This window comes from Lemur catta, chromosome 14 (assembly GCF_020740605.2).
Source record: "Lemur catta isolate mLemCat1 chromosome 14, mLemCat1.pri, whole genome shotgun sequence".
Classification (NCBI taxonomy): domain Eukaryota; kingdom Metazoa; phylum Chordata; class Mammalia; order Primates; family Lemuridae; genus Lemur; species Lemur catta.
Genome location: NC_059141.1, coordinates 54,914,979 through 54,936,901, shown reverse-complemented (window position 1 = coordinate 54,936,901; position 21,923 = coordinate 54,914,979). Strand labels below are relative to the sequence as shown.

The 21,923-nt window shown below is 44.1% G+C and overlaps 1 protein-coding gene across 1 annotated transcript in view; it reads left to right on the top strand.

Annotated features, from left to right (window-relative positions):
* LRMDA (leucine rich melanocyte differentiation associated) overlaps positions 1-21,923 on the top strand; it is a 1,038,561-nt gene continuing 1,016,638 nt past the window's right edge. The window contains exons 1-2 of the mRNA XM_045568897.1: positions 1-104; positions 6,713-6,813. Of these exons, the coding sequence (XP_045424853.1) occupies positions 75-104; positions 6,713-6,813 (131 nt within the window). The 5' untranslated portion in view covers positions 1-74. The remainder of the gene's footprint in view (positions 105-6,712; positions 6,814-21,923) is intronic.

The following is a 21,923-nucleotide window of genomic DNA, read 5'->3' as shown; positions in this document are numbered from 1 at the left end:
GCCCCGCCGCCGCCACCCCGCGCCCGGTGCCCCGCGCCAGTTCCCCGCGCCGCGCCCGCCCCGCCCCGGCCGCCATGGCCGGGCTCGTGGTCAGTGGAACTCAAGTAAGTCCGCCCCAGCCAGTCCCGCCCCGCCCCGGGCACGGTCTGCAGGTGGTGCGTGGCAGGTGCCCAGGCTTGCCCTAGTTTGGTGAGGACAGACCCCGTTTCGGGCCTGGCACACCTCTTGGCCGTGTGGGAAGAAAAGACCCCCAGGTCCCTCGGTCCCCTCCACTTCCCTGTGTCCGGAGCGCTTCACTGAGCAGGACCCGCTGGGCAACTTCTTCACTGGGCTTTTGAGAGCCCACAGAAAATGTTTTAATTTCTTTCGTCATCCGGATTTAAAAAGAACTTTTTGTTAAAACGTTTTAATATATAACATTAGTATAGTTGTCTTTATGCCAATGCAGTTTTAAAATATAAATTTATTTGCAAATGAAGGAAGGGACCCATGAAGGCAGAAGTGCCTAGGGCCACCAAAGTCACAGTGTATCCCTGCGGGGAGGGTGGTGTTGGGCTCTGTCATGACCATGGGCTGGCTCCTTTACCCAAGGCTGGTGGAGGGCCACTGTCTCTACAGTTTGATTTCCACATCTGATTTCTTATTTATTTTTTAGCAAATAAAACCTATACCTACGAGGTATAAAAACCTTGTAAAAGATTAAGTGGTTCTGGACTTTGGTATATTCATTACTTTGCACAGACTATACTATGCTTTGGGTGTGACTCTAAGAAAAACAAATGGAAGCACTAAATAGAAAAATATGGTCATTTGTCCTCTTGAACTCATATTGCTTACATTGTTTCCTTGCTGGTTCCATAGTAAACTTACATGAAACTAATCTCTGTTGCCCAGGCTGGAGTACAGTGGCACGGTCATAGCTCACTGCAGCCTCGAACTTCTGGGCTCAAGTGATCCTCCCAGTAGCTGGGACTATAGGCACTTGCCACAACACCTGGCTAATTTTCCTTATTTTTTTTTTTAGAGACGGGTCTCGCTATATTGATCAGGCTGGTCTCGAACTCCTGGCCCTCCCACCTCAGCCTCCTGAGTCGTTGAGATTATAGGCATGAGCCACTGTGCCACCTGCACTTGATTTCTTGAACAGGTGTCTGTAGGGCATGGCAACACTCCGATTTCCACCCTGGGTGATAGGCATCCTGCTTCACAAGCTTTCAGCCCTATAGTGAAGCCTCAGGTATTTTTAGTCATTGCTGGAGGGATGAACTCAGCCACACTGGGACCAGGTGTCTTACCTGCTGGAAAAGCCAAGTCTCTATCTTTAACCTCTTCTCTCTGATTAAGCCAACCCTCCTACTTCCTACCTTTTCCTGCACACCCTGGAGAAACAGTTCTGAGTTTTTCAAGCTCTCCCCTTGGATTGCCTAAGGCAGGTAATGTCAGGTGCAATTGGATTTTGAGATTACTTTGGGCTAAAGGGAATGATTCCCCCTTAGAGGAGGTTCTAGGGGTTTTATAACTTCTATAGATGTGATGAGGGCAAACTGTGCATCCCATCCAACTGGCCGCTGCCTGTTTCTTTTCCAGAATCCTGTCATTTCATCAATTATACATGCTTATTGAGTGCCTACTATGTGCCAGGCAATGTGCCTCGTGTTGGAAATTAGCCCTTCCATTGTCTCTGTACCCACCATTTAACAGAATTTTGTTGCCTGGGAATTCTGGTTCTGTCCTTAGAGTCACAGCCTGTGAGGAGAGAGCTAGAAGAAGGTCCAGAATTCAGATATGAATGGGCCCGGGAGGTACTGGCCTTTGGGAGAGGTTAAAAATGATGACTGTTGGGCTGAGTGTGGTGGCTTATGCCTATAATGCCAGCACTTTGGGAGGTTGAGGCAGGAGGATCTCTTGAGCCCAGGAATTTGAGACCAGCCTGGGCAACATAGTGAGATCCCATCTCTTAAAAAATTTTAGCCAGGCATGGTGGTGCACACGTGTAGTCCCAGCTACTTGGAAGGCTGAGGCAGGAGGATGGCTTGAACTCAGGTGTTTGAGGTTGTAGTGAGCTATGATCATGCTACTCCACTCCAGCTCTGGGTGACCCTGCTTCTAAAAAAAAAATAAAAATCAAAAATAAAAAGGACTTATCAGGGAAAAGGGGCTTCTGGGAATTAGCATGACTGCCTAGAGGGAGGGTCTGGATGAGAGGATCTCTGCCCTGTCTTGGAATATCTGCTCAAGAAGGAGGATCCCCTTCCCCCTAGACGCAAAGTCTCTGCATTTTCAGATCCAGCATTTTCTGGATGTAGCTTCTTCCACATTCATGGAGGACTTGGGAGGGGGCTGAGAACTTTTGTGGGCCTCTTTTTCCTTTTCTCTTCCCTCATTTCCCAAACTTGATTTTTCCTACACTCCTGGTTCTTGGCCTACTCCAAACAGCCCAGAGGCATTTGCTGAAGTGTAGGTCAGACATTTTGGGCCCTGGGGACTGTTGACAAAGATTAGCTGCCTGGGGAGGAGGAGCTAAGAAGGCCGGCTGGGAAAACGCCCATGGGGTGTTAGTGCCCCGTTTCCTAAACCGGCTAGGCCGGTGGATTTGAGTGCCTGCTCCGCTCCCCTCCTGCCTTAGGGTATCTGTTAGCACTCTGCCCCAGGCCGTTTCTAATGCCAGCTGTTACAAGAAGTAGCACCTTGCATGTGTGTAGCACGGTACTTTTAAAATTTTGGTAGAGCTGCCTTAAAAGAGTTGGGGACTTCCCACGAACCCAGGGTGTTGATATAGTTTTTATTATAGTGTTATTCAAATGTAGAAAACATAAAACCAGATATAACTTTCTCATATTTAGAAACCTATAAGTCTTTATTGAAGGGATGGTTTAAGTGCAAAGCAAAAACCCAATAAAATTAATTTAATGAGACGGGTGATGTTCGGCTGAAGCCAGGTCACTGCTTTGAACTCCATTGTGGACTGGCTGCTATTCAACTGGTCTTTAGGAGCTCTATAGGCCTGTGGCACCGCTGTGCTTGGGGACATTGCAGTCTTCCCATCACTGCTCTCTGTAAAATCTTTTCCTTTGACGTGAGTCTGACTTCATTTGGCTTCTCGTGGCTTGAATACATCATTGATGTTCAGCATTAAGTCCTCTTTCTTTTTCCACTAGCTTAGTGGCATCAATATGGTTATAGACACAGATGCAAACTTGGGATTCTGGCACTGAAATCTTGCACTCAAGATTCACAAATCCCTTCTGTAGGGATATTCATCTGATTCAACAACTATTTAACTGTGTGGCCACAGGTGACAAGGACAGTGCTATGTGCTTTTAATATGTTATCTCATTCCTATAAATACAACATGGATAATATGTGGCTCATGGGGCTGTATAGGAGGATTGAATAGATAACAAGCACATGGTGGGCATTTAATAAATGTTAGTTGTTATATTATTTTTAGCACCTTTGGAGGCAGTTAGTGTTAGATTAGTTACAGAAGAGGAAACAGAGACTTTGAGAGATTGTGACTCATCCAAGACAATGGCAGCTAGTAAGTAGCAGCCCAGGGACTCAAACTTGTACCTAGGGTTGTTTCTGCTCCGACAGAGCTTCTAGTACTACACATTTAAAATCGAGGATCCCCCACCCCTGGTTAGGGGCAGGCATCATAAAACAATCTCCTCTCAGTTTGACTACTGGTAAACCCACCATTCTCAGAAATGCCCTGGGAGCCAGGCAGTCCCAACGCAAAGAGAAACCAGCAGTTTGGTTGTTTCCTGCAGCTTCTGCTCAGAGGGTTGGGTGTGTACGTGAGTGAGGATCCCTCCGATTCTCCTTTCCCTTTCTGGTGTTCCTCTCATAGAGGTCTTCAACTTGCTATGTTTTCATTTGCCTGGTAATGGTGTCCCTTCCTATTATCATTCCACACAGAGTGGAAGTCATAGGGTACAAATTATGTAAGGTAGGAAAGCTAAAAGTTCAAATCTTTGTTCAGTTCAGTCTAAATCAAGATAATTGACTAAATGCAATGACTTCTAGTTCTAGACATGCCCTTGCTTCTGTGCCTCCAAAGATCTATTAATCTCTATACCCCTTCTCCCATTTGCTGAAGAAGCAAAGTATTTTTGGTCTTGTTCTTGCCTTGTATCTTACATTAGGTGGTCCTGTGCTCTAAGAAGCTTCCTGACATCCTGAGAGGCAATGTCTTCCACTCAGCAGCACTTCTTAAGTCTCTCTTCTAGTTGTGAGTGTTGGTTGCAATGCCTGGCCGCGGTTGCTTGCTGCTCTTATGTCTTCTCTAGTCGAGTTGAGCCCCTCAGCCTGGTTGGCTTAACTTACATCTCTAAAAGCTTCCAGTTTACTGCAGAGGTGGCCTAAGCACGCAGATTGCTTATCAAATTGGTTCTCATGCTAAATTTTGGAGACTTGATCTTCATCTCTGTGAAATGAGAACAAGTGTTTAGTTTTCCTGAGATGTTGTGCAGTTAAGACAATGTAATAAAACAGGCTGATGAAAGTCTTATCAGACAGATTCTGAGTATCTGAATGCTTTCTGGCGATAGCTCTTCTTGGTGCTGCTATTTCCTCTGAAGGGGAATCCTACAGAAGGAAAAGGGGAGCAAATGTCCCTCTCTTTCCACAGGCTCTAACACTCTTCTTGGGCCTTCTTCAGTGTGGTATCATGGGGCAGTTCTCACCCGTACAGCTAGGAAGACTCATTTTTATGTCAAAACATGATGATAGGTGCACCATTGGCATTTGTTGATCAAGAAAATCCACATCCACATGTGGATTTGTAAGCACTTTATGGCCCCCATGTTGGAAGTCCTTATTCGTGGTGCAGGACTTGGTCCAAGCTCTGTGATTAAGGAGCTGTGCTATGCTGGGCAGGACTCTGGAGTCTTAGGTTCCTTGTATAAAACATGAAGGGTTTTGACAAACTGAGTCCTTACTAGATTGAGCCCTCGGCTAGTCTATGAGGAAAGAGCTCATTTTCTACATCTAAAGTTCAACCTCTCTGCTATATAATATCGCAGAAGTCTTGAATGATGATGATACGTGCAAGATGGTGGTGCAGGCTGGGGTGAACGGGATGGGCCTTCTAGTGAGCACCATGGTCATGGGGGTCAATGAGAACTTACAACACAGAAGATGCTGCTGTGATTGAGTGGCTGTCCCAAGGGAAATCGAAGTCCCCAGATTGACTGGGGCCCCATATCCCCAGTCTTTCCTTGGTGTATGATTTCCATCTCCACTTGGCAGCAGAATTTTATGTACTACACAAGGAGCTGTGAAGAGAGGTGAATCCCATGGAGAAAGGGGAGAGATTGCTAGATTGAGCTTAGAGTCTTTTATTTTGCAGCCTGTATCTTCAGGAGTCAAAATTATTTTATTGGAGTCAGTGACTTTCTGTTCCTTCTGTCCTCTTGGAATGAAGTTACTGAAGGACAGTAAATAGAACGAGAGTGAATACAGGATGTTGTATTGTCACTTGTTTGTTCCCACTGGCTAGAAGGTTGAGTGATGACTTGTGATATTGAGGGTGCTAAGCTTCCGTGTGGCTTGGGTTAGGTAGAACCATGTGGAAGTGCTGTTTTATAGTTTTAAAATGGTTGATATTGGTAACTCATGGTTCAACCTGATATCTAAGGAGGTGAGATGGCCACCATATTCTCTTCCCCCTTAGGAAACATAACCCCCATGGAAATCTCTCTCTCATTCCAAGACATCTTTGTGTGTATGTGTAGGAGAATGTGGATTTGCAGGGAGACCGGATTAAGGCTATAGCTGGGTGACAGACCTGAATTTCTACCTGGGGGTTGACTGTGTTGTCTTTTAGGGAAACATCATGTCTGTGGCCCACTGGCCAACTCAGACCTACGGGTTTCTTTTATGGGTTTTGGAATTAGTGATCAATCTGCCCTCAGGGTGTTATTTGTAAAAACGGTTCCAAACATTGAGCGGTTGGGGTAGGGAGAAAGCCCACTGACCTTCTTACAGTCAGAAGTTCTAGGATCAAATTTCAGTTTGACCATTTAATATTTGGGCACATTTTTGGTACTTAATAATAAATAGAAGAATGCCCAAGGAGGCAGCTCTGTACACAGAGTGGGGTTGATTGGCAAAGGCCCTCTGGAGGAGGGAAGTTTGGAAGTTCTGGCCACATGTCATTGCTCTGTTGCTTTTGAATCAGCTTTTTCAGAGTGTGGAGGGTATTGTATACACAGTGGTAATGGGATGGGATTGGTGGTTTGGGGAGGCTGTTTTGTCCAGCCCCTGAACGGTGAATGCTGGTAAGTGCATCTGCTGTGTGTTTTATGAGGTTATGTGCATAACAGGGGAAGGGGGTGCAGTGGAGGAGAGGCAGAGGGCAGCTGTTGCAAAGGTCCCCAAGCGGGAAGCTGATTGTTGCAATTATATTTGTGCTCTGACACTGGGGTTTCTTTGGGATACCTGAACCTGGTCAATTTTAGTCCAATTTCCATTGTGCTGGGATTAGTCTCCATCATGCTAACTGTACCAGGAAAAGGGAGTTATTGGCGGAGTCCCTGAAGCCCCCAAAGCTGATTTGACCAGGAAAACAGTCACAAATGTGGCCTTTTTGTGTGCAAGAAACATGCGTTTAAAGTTGCGGAAGCAATCATCGGATCAATGACGCAGGTTTGGGAGCAGCTGGGTGATTTCTGTTTGCCACATTTTTTCTGTTCCATTTAATTTCCAGGTGTCCTACATAGGCCAGGACTGCAGAGAAATTCCAGAGCACCTTGGCAGGGACTGTGGACATTTCGCAAAGAGGCTTGATCTGAGCTTTAACCTCCTGAGGTATGTAACCTTCGAGAGACGCGGGCCAGGCCTGGGAGGCCCAGCTCCTCTGGGTACTTAAGGGGCGGCAGATAAAAGTCAAACATTCCGGCTTTGCTTTGGGTGTCCTCTTATTCAGTGCAGGGCCCTGAGACACGTGGAATCACACCCCAAAGGTTGGACTGTGCTTCAAGTGATTCCTTGGTTGGCCTTTTTGTGCCACTGAAGAGGCAGTGAGCATTTGAGCATCATCCATCTCACAGGAGTTCTAGGAGGGGACGTCGTAGTTTCACTGTGTTCTTTCCCTTTCTCACTGATATTGGTGCAGACAAGTCAGAATACTCTTGGGAAAGGACTGAGATGGAGCCCACAAGAGTGTTTTGGGCCATTTAGGTGTGCTTTTTTGGATAAACCCATCTCCCAAAGCATTTGCCGAGTCACAGGTAGGCTGGGTGTATGTGTGTGTTTTCTTTCTGTTGCCTTTTTATGAATTGGAGCTTTAAATATTTGTGCTGATGATTTACCCCAGATGGTGTTTCAAAGGAATTCAGACACTGTTGATGTGGGGTGGATGGGAGGGAAATTCTCTGACAAATGTTCCAGTCTTGGCAAAAGGCAAGTGTGATCTTGTATATTATTCCAACGGAGGATACAGGCAGTTGTTTCGTTTCTCCCTAGAAGGTTATGAATTACGACTGGTTTGGGGGCTTGGAGGAGGGAAGAGGGAGGTACTTGGAAAGCAGGTTATCAGTGGGGTAAGTGAGTAGGGTCAGGGTGGTGGCTTTTCCTCCTGACAAGCTGGTTCCGTGAAGGGCTTCTTCCTGAGTGCCCTCCGTGAGAGCTGTGCTGTCCTCTGACTGGGACAAATTGTCATGGGGTAGAAGGAGAGATGAGGAGCCTGAATCCCATTCCAGGGCTCAGGCACTTTCCTGCTTCCGGCTTTTGGAGTCTTTTCATTTCCAACCCCTGAGTCAGGATGTTTGGGAATGAAGAATTGGAGGGAAAATGGACAAAACTCAGGGCAATATGGCGCGCCATGGGGTAGAGGAGAATTTAATTTTAAGCTAAGCTAGCAGAGCTTCTCAGGCTGGTGCTCAGGGGCACATGGCCACACTGAGCTGCGCCTCTCCAGGAAAAGGGCGTCCAGAAGGTTGTGGTGTAAAGAGGGAACAATGTCCACATGCTCTTCCTGACTCCCAAAGGGTTTGTATGCATCTGGGGAGATGTGAAACTGAAAAGTCACAAAGTAATGCACAGGGACGAGAGGAGTCAAATAAACAAATGCTGACTTAGAGAAATGAAGGATGGGTTTTGGTCCCAAAAGGAGAGGACGGAGTGCAGGGCCTGGAGTGGACTGTGCCTGGGTTGTGTATGCACCTTGAATAGCTCCCCAGCACAGACTCGGGCAGAAGGCTCCTTTGTCCGGGCACTGGAAGGAGATCCTCCTGTGTCCCTGGCCTTCAGGGGTTGGGGCATCATGGCTCGGGGTTATGATTGCCTTGTACATGGGTGGTGGGAGCCCAGATGTAGGTGTGAGGAGGCTGGGTCCTGCGAGGGAGGGTGTCAGTGGGTACGGTCATGGGCCTGGGCTGTCAGGTCTGAGGACACAGAGCCACCTTTGTCATGCCCAGGGGCCCTGCCTCCCTTTGACAGAGGAGGGACAGGACCTTGTGGGGGTGGGTGTATGTGAGGCAAGAAGGGGCCGTGGGCTCTGAGGGGCTGGATCTGTACGGATTTGTCATAGGAAACGACAGGCCCTGGATGCAGGAATATTTAGTGAGAGGGTCTGTAAAGTGGATTCAGAAGAAGTTAAGATTTGTATTTTCCTTTTTTGAGAGGAGGGAGATTCTGTAGTGTTGAGTTTGAGGAGCTTTCACACCTGGCCGGGAGCCTGTTCTCATTGGCCACGTTGTGGCCGGTGTGTGAGCTCCACACCGGGTTGCAGCTGAGTTTGGGCAGGGATGAGAGATGGAGGTCTCGGGTTCAGAAGGGGTGACTTGACTTGGGAATGCTGGGCATTGGATCACCTTTGACCTCCTTTATTCACCTAATTGGGGGACGAGGAGAGGCGGCACTATTTCTCTTGGGTGTTAAGAGGAAGATTTGAGCATACTCGGGCACTGGTCTCTGTCGCTGCCTTCTTTGAGCAGAATCAAAATTGAGGATGTTTTAGATGTTTAGTTAATTCCTCTTAAAAAAATAAACGGGGAGGGGGGAAATAGGAAGGAGGGAAGAGATAGGAGATCATAAACTTACTACCTTCCAAATAAATGGGTATGTAACAGATGACCCAAGCCCACTAGGCTTCAGGGGTCATGATATCCAAATGAAATATTTTGAGTCCGCATCCTATGTTCTGTAGAAAGTTTCTCCCTAGGCCCCTGTTACTATTTCCATGGGATTGTGGGGAGCGTATGTCCTAGTCAGTCTGTGCCTGTATTCACTCCTGCTCTGACCATCTCTGAGCTCTGTTGCTGTTTTTCTCCCTCTTAGCAGCCTGCCTTGGGACACTCCCTTCATTTCTCCAAAGCCCATTACAATATTCTGTGTTATAGATTTGAATTGCTGCTTGAAAGTATGGAGTGTGTGGGGGGTGGTAATTGTGGCACACAGCAGGAGACAAGTTTGGGATAGCACTGCTTCTGGAGATTTTTTGGATACTCCCCACCATGGAGAATTTCTCTCTGGTGGTGCATCTTTTAGGGTCAGACCTACATGTGACCTGGCACCTCTTTCTCCTGGCCTGTTTCTCTCTTTCCCATGTCACTTACCCTCTTTCCAGAGCTGCCCTCAGAAATATAAAATTCTTTTCCCTTTATTATATACAGAAAAATCAACCCTCTCCCCTCCTTTTTAGAAGATCTCTACAGGTTTCCTATTCACTTCTAAAGAGCCGTATCAGGGTATTGCTTTAAATAGAACAATACCCCCTAATAAAAATTTTTCTACTCCTCGAGGTTGCAAGATCGGTGACGGTCTGTGTTTTAGGCCACAGTTTGCTTTTAGACAAGGGGTTATGTTTATTCCTTTTTTAAGTAGCTAATAAATGAACATGGCACAACCTTTAGAAGGAAAAAGCACAAACAGTGCAAAGAAAGTCTCCTTTACACCTGTGCTTTAGCCACTCAGTTCCCTTCTGTGCTAAGTAAGTACTGTTACTCAGTTTTTGTGTAGTTTTCCAGAGATATTCCATGCATATACTAATGTGAATTTCTTATTTTCCAGCTTGACTGAAGTGTAATTAGCAATTAATAATTGTGTATATTTGTGCTGTACAATGTGATGTTTTGATATATGTATACACTGTGAGATGATTGCCACACTCAAGCTAATTAACATATCCATCAGCTCACACCATTACCTCATTTTTTGTGGTGAGAACATTAAAAATCTACTGTCTTAGCATATTTCAAGTATGTAGTATGGTAATATGAACTAGAGCCACCATGCTATACATTACATGTATATTTAAGGCTTTAATCCATTCTGAGTTGATTTTTGTATATGGTGTGAGGTAAGGGTCCAATTTTATTCTTCTGCATATGGATATACAGTTTTCCCAACGTAATTTATTGAAGAGACTGTCCTTTCCCCTTTGTATGCTCTTGGCACCTTTGTTGATTAATTGACTGCAAATATGTGGATTTATTTCTGGGCTCTCTTTTTTATCCTCTTGATCTGTATGTCTGTTTTTATGTCAGTACCTTACAGTTTTGGTATTAATAACTATAGCTTTGTAGTATAGTTTGAAACCAGGTAGAATGATGCCTCCAGCTTTGTTCTTTTTATATTTTGTTCAAGATTGCTTTGGCTATTTGGGGTCTTCTGTGGTCATATGAATTTTAGGACTGTTTTCTATTTCTGTGAAAAATTCCATTGGAATTTTGATAGGGATTGCATTGAATCTTGATTGCTTTAGATAATATGGGATATCTTTCTATTTATTTGTGTATACTTTAATTTCTTTCATCAGTGTTTTATAGTTTTCACTGTATTTGTCTTTCACCTCCTTGCTTAAATTTATTCCCAAGTATTTTATTTTTTGATGCTATTGTAAATGGGATTGTTTTCTTCATTTCTTTTTTGGGTAGTTCTTTAAGCATATAAGGATGAAACTGATTTTCGTATGTTTATTTTATATCCTGCAACTTTACTAAATTTCTTTATTCTAACAGTTTTTTGATGGAGTCTTTATGGTTTTTGATGTGTGAGATCATGTCATCTACAAACAAAGATAATTTTACTTCTTCCTTTCCAATTTGGATGTTTTCTATTTCTTTTTCTTGCTTAACTGCTCTGGTTAGCATTTCTAGTACTATATTGAATAGAAGTTGCAAGAATGAGCTCCCTTGTCTTGATCTTAGAGGAAAAACTTTCAGCTTCTTATTGTTGAGTGTGATGATAACTGGGGGCTTGTCATAGATGGCCTTCATTATTTTGAGGTAAATTCTTCTGTACCTAAATTTTTGAGAGTTTTTAACCATGAAAGGATGTTGAATTTTGTCAAATGCTTTTTCTGTATCTATTGAGATGATCATATAGTTTTTATTCTTCATTCTGTTAATGTGATATATCACATTTATTTGGATATGTGGAACTCTTTTTGCATCTCAGAGATAAATCCCACTTGATCACAATCCTTTTAATATGCTATTGAATTTGGTTTGCTAGTATGGTTAAAGATTTTTACGTCTGTGTTCATCAGGGATATTTGCCTGAAATTTTCTTTTCTTGTGGTATCCTTGTCTAGCTTTGGTATCAGGGTAATGCTGGCCTTGTTAAATGAGTGTAGAAGCATTCCTTCCTCTTCAATTTTTGGGAAGAGTTTGAGAAGGATCAATGTTAATTCTTTAAGTGTTTGATAGAATTCACTAGTGAAGCCATGAGGTCCTGGGCTTTTCTTTGTTGGGGATTTTTACTTATTTAATCTCCCTACTTGTTATGGATCTGTTCATGTTGAATTTCTTCTTATGTGGCCAGGTTTGTATTTACTTCTTGCCAAGATATTAGTTAAAAGGGAGGTACAAGACTTCAACCACTTATCTTAGGAACATCCTTCTTTGTTGTCTTATCACTCATTTTTAGCCATACATCATCACCATTGTTACTCTCATTCATAAAAGAGATAGTTCTGCTGATTGTCCTATGGCCACCTGTCCATGATGGAGGGAAAGGTGGTTATAGATTTATAAGTTCTGAACTTTTGTTTGAAGTTACTGTATGTATTTTTTTTTTCTTCCCATTACACTTTAGGATCTTCTCTGTTGCATTAACTATGGTGAATCCATCTCTGCCTCAGCTGGATTGTCCAACAGTAAACAAGTTACCTCTCCATGCAGAAGGTTATGGATTTCAGGCCGGGCACGGTGGCTCACGCCCGTAATCCTAGCACTCTGGGAGGCCGAGGCGGGTGGATTGCTCAAGGTCAGGAGTTTGAGACCAGCCTGACCAAGAGCGAGACCCCGTCTCTACTAAAAATAGAAAGAAATAATCTGGCCAACTAAAATATATATAGAAAAAATTAGCCGGGCATGGTGGCGCATGCCTGTAGTCCCAGCTACCCGGGAGGCTGAGGCAGTAGGATCGCTGAAGCCCAGGAGTTTGAGGTTGCTGTGAGCTAGGCTGACGCCCCGGCACTCACTCTAGCCCGGGCAACAAAGCGAGACTCTGTCTCAAAAAAAAAAAAAAAAAGAAGGTTATGGATTTCAGACTGTTATTTTTATGACTCTTCATTCAAGTTACTGGAGCCAGTGTGTACCTTCTCAGGTTAGAAGTTGGAAAGGGAAGCAAGAAAACAGGCCCAAATAAAATTTCTGGCTCTCTTAAAAGGATCAAACATTCCTCTCTTTGCCCTTTCAGCCCAGATCTGATTCTTTCTGTAGTGACTGGATGGGAACCAGGTCAGTGATAGTGACTGTGAACTGGAATGAGCTCTCTGGACTCAATTCCCAGGGTCATCCACCCTGGAATGAGGATAGAGGGCTTAGGGAGTTAATCAAGAAACAGCCAGGAGGAGTGACATTTTGCTCCTTGAGCTTGACTATATTAATGATCATGCATCTAGTGTCTACATCTGCATGAAATTGTACTTACAATCTTTATTTTTGAAGATAATGTTTCTTATAATAAGAGAAAATCAATATAGAAATATTAGAAAACTTAGAAAGGTATGAAGGAAACTGTCTTCCTCTCAAATCACTGATGATCTTAACAACCAGAAATCACCATTATTAACATTGTATTGTCTTCCTACTCTTTTATAATGCCAAATACTTTTTTAAATGATGCTGTTGTTCACATTGTGTTGGAAGCATTTTCCCATACCAGTAAGTACTACCTCATAATTTTTAATGGTTTCTCAAGTAATTTCTTAGTGTTGGACATTCAGGTTATTTTTAGATTTTTACTGTTATGAGTAATTCTATTATAAATATCCTTATAATACTCCTTGATGAGTATGTCTCTTATTAGCTGCTTTGACGAGTTCCTGGAGACAAAATTGTGAGGGGGTGCTTTGGTACAGATATCAGATTGCCCTCTAGAGAGATTACACCAGTTTATTCTACCAAAAGTATTTGAATGTTCATTGTCTCAAATTCTTCCTTGAGCTTGTTCATATTTTAGCTTTACTTTGCAGACTAGTAAAGAGAATCCTATGCTTCAGCCAGTGTTAGTTCCTTCATCTGCTCAAGGCAAAGAGAGCTTTTTAATGAGCTGTTCCAGCTTCAGTTTACCCTGTCCCCAGATTGGGCCGGGGCAGAGTTCTCCGTGGTGGTCCCATTCCTCTCCCCCAAGGCCCTGCGTGGTTTGAGTGGGTTGCCTGCTCAGCTTGTTGAACACAGCGGGCAGAGCAGAGCTCCCATGGCAAACAGTGATAAATATGCCCATGTCAATCTGGCAATAAAAGCAAAAGGGTTTAATTGATCTATGGCAACAGGAAGCTTATGTTTTAAAAATTAAATTATTTGCAGTCACATCTTATTTAGCATCACTCTGATAAATGCACTGGATGGAGAATTGCTCAGAAGAAAATTTCTTAGGTGGGAGCTTGCTTGTTGCTTCCTTGGCTTTGGCCAGGATGAGGATGAAGGACCGGGGAGCTCGTGCAGCTTCAGTAAAGAAACGGTGGCTCTGCCCTCTCTCCCCAGCTGCAGATGGTGAGGCAGACACCGAGCACACTGTCAGAGCTGCTTCAAGGACAGACATGTCACACTTTCTGTGTCTCTGTGATGAACTGCTGGAGATAACTGGGCTGCTAACTTGCTGCTCAGTTTGGGAAGATGGGCAGTGTAATGAAAAGAACCAAAGCTTGGGGGTTGGACCACCCTAGCTTGAAGTCTTGCTTCTGTTGCTCACCGGTTGATTAACTGGCCTTGGGCTAATTGCAGAAATGTTGAGTGCTGTGAATAATGTAACTACTATTAATAAATTAACTGGTGCATGATAGGTCTTCAGTGAGCATAGTTAGTTATTATTAGTGCTTAGAACATGTGCTAGTGAGGCTAAGAGCCCAGACTCGACTCTCCATAGGAGTTATTTCACTCTCTGGTAGTCACTGGGGCTCTTCAGAGATAGTCAGGATTTCTTCTCTTTCAGCGCATGGTATGTTTGCATATCTCTGCACCTTTTGGGATGACCACTGGGCAGAAACTTTAAGAGCCAATGCATGATTTGCCACTTTGGCTTCTACTACTATCTTTGTCAGTCTTGGATTCTGACCACAAATGATCAGAACCCTCTACTGATCTATTTTGGACATAGATTTTGAATGAAAATAAATGTGTTATAAGATTTTGGAGTTACTTGTTAATGCAGCATAACCTAGCCTATCCTAACTGATATAAATTACTTAGTTTTCCAACTGTCCCTGATATTTCATAGGCTAAACCCGCTCATCTAATATGTATTTTTCATCCCTGCCAGTTAGGAGCATACATTTGGTCATATTCCAGTGGGTCTGGGTGACAGAAAATTTCCCATGCAGGCTCTCGGGAGAACAGCTCAAAGGACATGTTCTGTTGGCAGTGGGTCTTCATTAAACAGTGTCTTTGCAGTCAAGGGCCTTGTTCACACTTGTTTCAACCCCCAGACTTAGTGGTCTTATTTGGGGAGCATGCTGATATTGGGGTGAGGGAGGCCAGAGAGCTCGTGTCAGTAAGCCTTGAGAGGAAGAGGTAATGGTAGAACAGACAGGCTTTAGAAAGATAAACTGTCAGTGAGTTCTCAGTTACAGTTCTAGGGCATTGATAAATCCTGAATGCTTCAGAGGCGGCAAGGTTCTAGGTGTGTTGGAATCAGTGTTCTCACTAAGCTGGGCAATGCTGCAAACAAACAAAAAATACCTCTTTTATTCCAAGAATATCATTGGCCATTCCAGTGTTTCCAGCTACCAGCAGAACATACAGTCAGAAGGTGAAGTGGGAAGTGGCAGGAAATATATAGTGTCTCCATAGCAAGACTGATTCCCTTTACTTAAAATGCTTTCTGGAGTGCCCTCCATGACTGTGGAAGCACCAGAACAGTCTGGCTGACTGCGGGAGGCTGGCAAGACTGGGCCAGGAAGTGGCAGGCAATTGGAGAGAGTTGCTAAGGGGCCACGGGGCTTTCCTGAGGTTCACCTTCTCATGGACGATGATCCTATAGCTTGCAGTGTAATTTATAAAGTGTTTTCATAAACATTGTCTCCATATTTTCTGCAGCCTTTGCCTCCAGGATGAGAAATTCCTAGACTTTTTAATAATGCCTTTCATTCCCCATCTTACCCATTTTACTCCCCTAGAATCTTGGGGTTTATTTTTCTACCTTTGTGAAGTCTCTCTCCCAGAGCTGTTTGGAACTTGGGCCCCACTGCTCCACCCTTTCCCTCTGCCCTGTTTCGAGGACGTCATTGTGCATGTGGGTGATGTTGCCTTCTGAGTTGTCAGGGTGGCTGTTGGGGTGGGTAGGGAGGGAAACTGGAGAACTTAACCATTTATTTTCTACTTGCTGGACCTCCAAGTTCTCAGCTATGAAATTCTGCCACCTTAGGGGGCATGTTGTTGTCACAGTGTTGCGGGTGGGGGCTTTACTGGCATTTGCTGGATGAGGCCAGGGATGCTAAATGTTTTCAGGGCAGAGGACAGCCTTGGAGAAGAAGGCTCCTCCCTCCCCCATGCCAGCTGCACCTTGTTGAGGAAGCCCTCTGGAGCCCTGTTGGAGACAGCTTGCAGAATGGTTCTGTTGATGAGCATCATGGTAAAGCACACCTGCCAATAATAGCGAGAGGTAACTGGCTCTACTCTCCAGAGGAGTCCAAGGACAGAGAGTCAAATGACATTAATAGTCATGTTTGTCTTCTTATTAAGAAATAAAGTATTATCGAGTACTTAACTACATGTCAAGATGGGGCAGAATACTTGATATGTTATCTCTTTTACTCGTCCCAGCAGCATTTTGAGAATGGAATTATTACCCACATTTTACAGATGAAGCAACTGAGGCCCAGAGAAGTGAAGTAATTTGCCCAAGACTACCCTGATGATTAAATAGAAGAGCTGGGATGGCCCTGGTGGTCTAGCCTCAACTTTAAAGTTATTCTAAACTGCTTTTCGTGGTATAAATTGTTGCTTCCTTTGTGGGAGAAGACAGACCCCCCCCACTTCTAAGCCTGTATTTTCTTGTGGGAGAAGAGTTTCTTTTTTCTTTTTAAATCACTAAAAAGTGTGCAAATCACTATAGTAAGGTCCAAGCAGATCCTGCAGCTTCAAGTTCAAGACCCTGGAGGCCTCAGAGTCCCATATGTTGCATTCCCCCCTCCCTTCTGTTTCTCTAAAACCTTTCTGATTTGGAAAGTTTGGCGAGGCAGGACCTCAGGAGCAGGCCGGGCCCGGCTTGGAGGAGGGGTGATTCCCAGAGAACTCATCCTCTTCTTTCTTCACCCCTTGGGCTGTGAGGTGTGGTTCAGATCCAAGGTCACGTGGGGAGAAATGGCTGAGCAATGGCTGTGGCCAGACTGTTGTCCCAGCCTTGGGACTGGAGGACCTCGAGACAGATAACTGCGTGTTTGAGTTTTGAGTCTGAAGGGGAAAGAAGAGGTGGTAGGGTGTGTGTGCGTTTGCACATGGACTCACTCACACGCACACAGCCGCCGTCTGAAAAGCCTCTTTCCTCTCCTTGGGGACCCTAGTGTTGGTAATTTCAGCTGTGCCCTGTTCCTTTATGATGAAAGGGGAGCGATTATGCTTTTTGCTGGGTGTCTGTGTTTAATTGCAGGGATATAATAACTACAAATTCTCCCTGGCTGAGACTTTTCTAATAAAAGGTCTTTCCCATCCCAGCTGCTTTGTCTTCCCCTTTGAACCCCCACCCCCATCACTGCCATAGCACAAGGTCACTTAGGGTTTTAAATGAGAGACACACACACATGTTCAGGTTTCGTTTAGAGTTTTGTTTTTCTTTTTAAAAAGCTCCTCCTCTAGACCCATCATTACGGAGATCAGCTCCGTGTCCCCCACCTCTGCACCATCTCCCCTAAGCTCCTCTCTGAGTTAATACAGAACCCAATTTTTCAGTCTCCTGGGTGTCTGCTTTTTCTCTGGTTCTGAAGAAATAAGAAACGCGTAGAACAGGGAAGACCAACAAAAGAGGTTTAAAAGAAAAAAAAAATCCCCAAAACCATTCTTGAGATAAAGCAAGACTTATTAAAAACAATTGGAGGGGAGGGCAGAAAAGAGGGGGTGTTAACCCCCACACGGCCCCCTCCCTCCACTGCCCCCCACCCCATTTTCTGCAGCTGGAGAAGTGTTTTAAGAAAATGCACCATTGTTAAAACTTTTTTTTCCTTGATGGATTTATTTATAAGGTAGAGAAATATTTTCCCCATAATTGGGTAACTCTTAATAGTAGCAATTGCATATTTATCAGTGTGAGGGGCTGTTATTAATGTAACTGTCAGGCCCAAACACATTTCTGCATTAAATCCATTTAGTATGTGCATTATTCGGGCTCGAATGTCACTGGGACATCAAAGCCCCGTAGGCATGGAGAGCTCAGTGCCCTGCTGTGGCTGCCGAACAGGCCCTTGATCAATAAATGTAACATGTTAATGCAGAGCAAATAGAATAAAAGATTTCTTTGACAAGACATGAAAAATCACCTTGTGGCAGCTGGCATGTGATGCCGTTTCTGGGGAGACACTAGCAAAGTTGATCTGACAAGTAAAGAGGAGAGATGATGGTTGTAAGGTGCTTTTGTTTCAAACTTCTTTCTTGACCTGTCAGGTTTTGAAGGCGCCTCAATGGCTCTTTTTTGTCATGTGAAAATTGTAGTCTTAGGTAGTTATGAAGCAGTTATCTCTTCTCAAATTGTGAATGCTGCTGTTTAATTGATTCACTTAGCATTTGAAACTGTCACGCATTAATAATTGCGAAATCCTGTAGATACCGCGTTGAGTGTGTCATGCTTAAATGTGTAGTTATCAGAAAATTAATATCCTTAATGAACCGGTGCTTTCAAACTAACATTGCATGAAATCTCTTTTGCCCTTTCATTTGCTGAAGCCACATCCGCCAGTTTGCCGAGAATCACCTCTCGACAGTTTGCTCTCTTGATGCCCGACAAATGCCAGCTTTGCTGTGGGTACATCGCGTGCTCAATGACAATAAATATAGTAATTATACTGGAGTTAGTAATTAACATAATTGTAGTCAATTACGACAAATACAGTGCAGAGCTAAATAAATGAGAGGGGAGAAATTAGCAAGCTAATTGATTTATCTTTACTCAGCTTTCTATTACAACTGGCAGGGCTGTTTTTCTTGGGGTGGGGGGAGAGGAGGGAAAAAAAAATCCCCACAAGGATTGTTTACAAATAACTGATTTTGTTTTGAAGTTGCTTTGTCTTTTGACTTATTACACTTCACCCCCCGCCCCACTCTGCTTACAAGGGGAAAAAAGAAAAAGAGAATTTAAATGCCAAGGGAACATTTTGTTAATTTAGCTGCATCAAGCCAAATGCTGCAGCTAAGGCGAGACAGGATTTAGCTTTCACTACGGCTCGAGGAGTTATAATTTTTTCTTCTCAGATATTGCTCTGGTAAAAAAAAAGAGTATTTTTGGTGGGGTGTGTGTGTGTATGTTCTAAGTCTCCATCAGCAAGGTGGTGCTGTACTGTGTAGTACATTTGGGTGTTATGTGTGCATGCTGATTTTCTCGGTTTTGTGCTGTTGGCTTGGCGTAAGAGGTGGGCATGTTTTACTCGGTCAGTCCCACTTGGTCTTGTTACGCCTTTTTCCTTCGGTACCCAAGGAAGAGATGTAGGAAAGAAGTGGTCAGTGTTGTTGGAGAGGGCAGGGGAGGCAGGGGCTCCAGCGTGGACCCTCGGCCCACTTTCCTTCTTTGCCATACTTCAAGGGCTGCCCCGGGTCCTGGGCTGTCACATTCCTGAGGCTGCCTGGAAAGTTTTTGTTGGGGTCTCAGTGCCCATTTATTTCGAGCTGGTTTATTCTGCGCTGCCTGGAGCCCTGGTTAATGGTGTTTATCGCGCGTCTCTGTTCTTTGTTCACCCTTTTCAACGTGACTGCTGTTCCTGCTGCTCCGGGAGAAACTGCATGTTTTGAGACTTGGGGTCGCATCATAGCCCTGTTTTTTTCTCACAAGTTTTAGAAACGGGATTTTTTTTTTTCTTGACACAGGGTAAGGGCTAGTGGACAGAGCCTTTTTTTGGATCGGTTGCTTAAAATCTTACCCTCATCTTACCCAAGGTTAAAACTCAATGCTTTCAGGACATGACAGTTTTTTTTTTTCTTAAAGTATCTAGCATCCATTCTCAACCTTCTCAAAACCCCAGGTTATTCCTCTGAAAATTCAGCAGTTTAGCAAAGCAAACATTTGTTTAGCTCTTCTTCCTGAAGATTCCACTGGGTGGGTTTCTAGTCTGACTCGAAGGGAGTTAGAGGCAGCAATTTTAATTCTATATAGTGCATGTAATCATTTCATGACCTCGTGTGGAATTAAAAGGCTGACTGTATCTTAGAATACCAGGATGTACTCGGACACTGTTTAGTGTGGTCATTCTTTGTGTGCACTTCATTTGGAAATCAATTTCTGATATGAAATATTTATATACAAGGAATCATTTAAATTATTTAAAGTTTACAAGCATAATGGTCTTTTTGATGAAGTCTCAAATTATTTTAGTAAATGAGAGGAAAAAGCTTTTGTATTTGGAGGGGGGAAATGATACTGGAACTTCAGCCTGATTTAGTTTGATAAGGGTCGAAGAGAAATTGGATGATTCATATATGTAGCTTTGTTTACCCAGAAAAAGATAGATTCTAGGTATTGTATACCTCCAGAGGGGGCATCCTTCGTGGATGCCTGTGAGAGGCAGGAAGAGGAGGAGAGACAGGCAGAGAGAGAGAGAGAAAGAGAAAATTTGTGAAGAAAAATTGTTTGGCTATTGTCTGTTACCAAAATGTGACATTTGTAGTAGTTTTGTCCCCGTCTGTAGTCTCTACCTAGCTGCTGCCTTTTCTCTTGAATGGCACTAGGATATATAGCAGATCTGAGTGGGGAAAACATAGGACGATGGCAAGGGAAGCCTCTTTTCATTTTTATTATTTTAAAAGTAAAGTTGCATCAATTGGAGCTCACTTTATTTTGTCCCTATTCTGCTAAAGAAATGAGCATGGGGTACTAATTAGATGTATTCTTTTAAAATAAGATGTTTGTAAAGGTGCCATTTTTTTCTAAGACTTTTTTCTGTTTCACTTTAGACATACACGCGTGTAGAGGTTTAAATATGTGAGTTTTGATGTGCTTTGTTGCTCAGAAGTTCTGGTGGTTTTTGTTTTTTTAATATTTGTTCTGCATCAGCTCTGTTGATTGAAGCTATTAAAATGCATTTGTGGGGTTGGTGGAGCAGAAGGTGAGGAGGGAAGGAGTGAGGTAAGAGCTTTGGCCGTCTGTCTACCTTCTGAGGAGCTGGATAGGTGGGCATCGCCCATGTGCATGTCAGTTACAGGGGTGAAAGGGTGGATCCCTTTCCTCACCCATCACAGGGGTCATGGCTGACACCTGTATAACAACAGACAGCTTAGCAAGAGAAAAACATAACAGATTTATTCAGTCAAAGTTTTATGTGACATGGAAGCCTTCCGAAATGAAGACCCCAAACCCCAGGGAAAACTGTCTATTTCTATGCTAAGGTTCGATGAAGAATGGACAGCCATGTAGAAATGCGATTGGGCAGAAGGGAATGGTTTCATGGTAATAGACTGAGAGGGGCAGGGAAGCCCAGCAAGGCCTCTCTGTCTGCATTCTTCCTGGCCTCTCTGTGTAGCGTTCCTTCCCCCCGGTACAGGGCAGGACAAGGTAGGTCAGAGAATTTCTTTACGGGCAGCTCCTGCACAGAAAGGTGGGAGGGAAGGTTATGGTAATACTTTTAGGTTTTATGGCTTGTTTTGGGGGGAGAGGGGGTTTTAGTTTCTGTGGATCTCCCTTGGGAAAGAGGAATTCTAGCTTCTATGTCTCTCTTTGAGAGAGAAAGAGTAGTGAGAGACAGGAAGGCAGGAGAGGTCAGAGAGAGTCCGCTTCTGAGGCCTTCCAAATCTCCTTTAGTTCAAAGCACTCCGCATGCCAAAGCGCCATACTTTGGGGTATCATTTTCTGATTCCCCGCACAGTCTTTAAGGGGGTACATTGGAATTGCCTGGTGGGGTGCTAGTTTTATTTCAGTGGCTTATTTTTCAGAATGTATTCCCTGTCCTTTCCAAGGGCTTCCTTAGGATTCGGCCCCTCCTAAGAGCAGCAGGTGATCCAGGACCCTGAGATGGAGCCTGGGAGGGCAGCTGTCTTCCCCTGTGCTGACAGTTGGATCACGGTTCTGCCCTGATTGGCTCTTGTGAATCCTTCCCAGATGCCTGAGCTGGGCACACATTTTGGAGCCCTGATCATCCTTCCCGTTGTAATTGGATATAGCAAACCAATACCCTGGATTCTGTTCTTTGAGGCAGGGCTTTGGTGAGAAAAAGCAGGCTGACCTCTGGGGTACAGAAACATGGAGCTTGGCAGTGGCTCCTGAAGGTCATTTTCTTTAGTGCTCTGCCTCTGAAGAGTACTGTTCAGCTCCTGGCATGAAGGCCCTGAAGAATG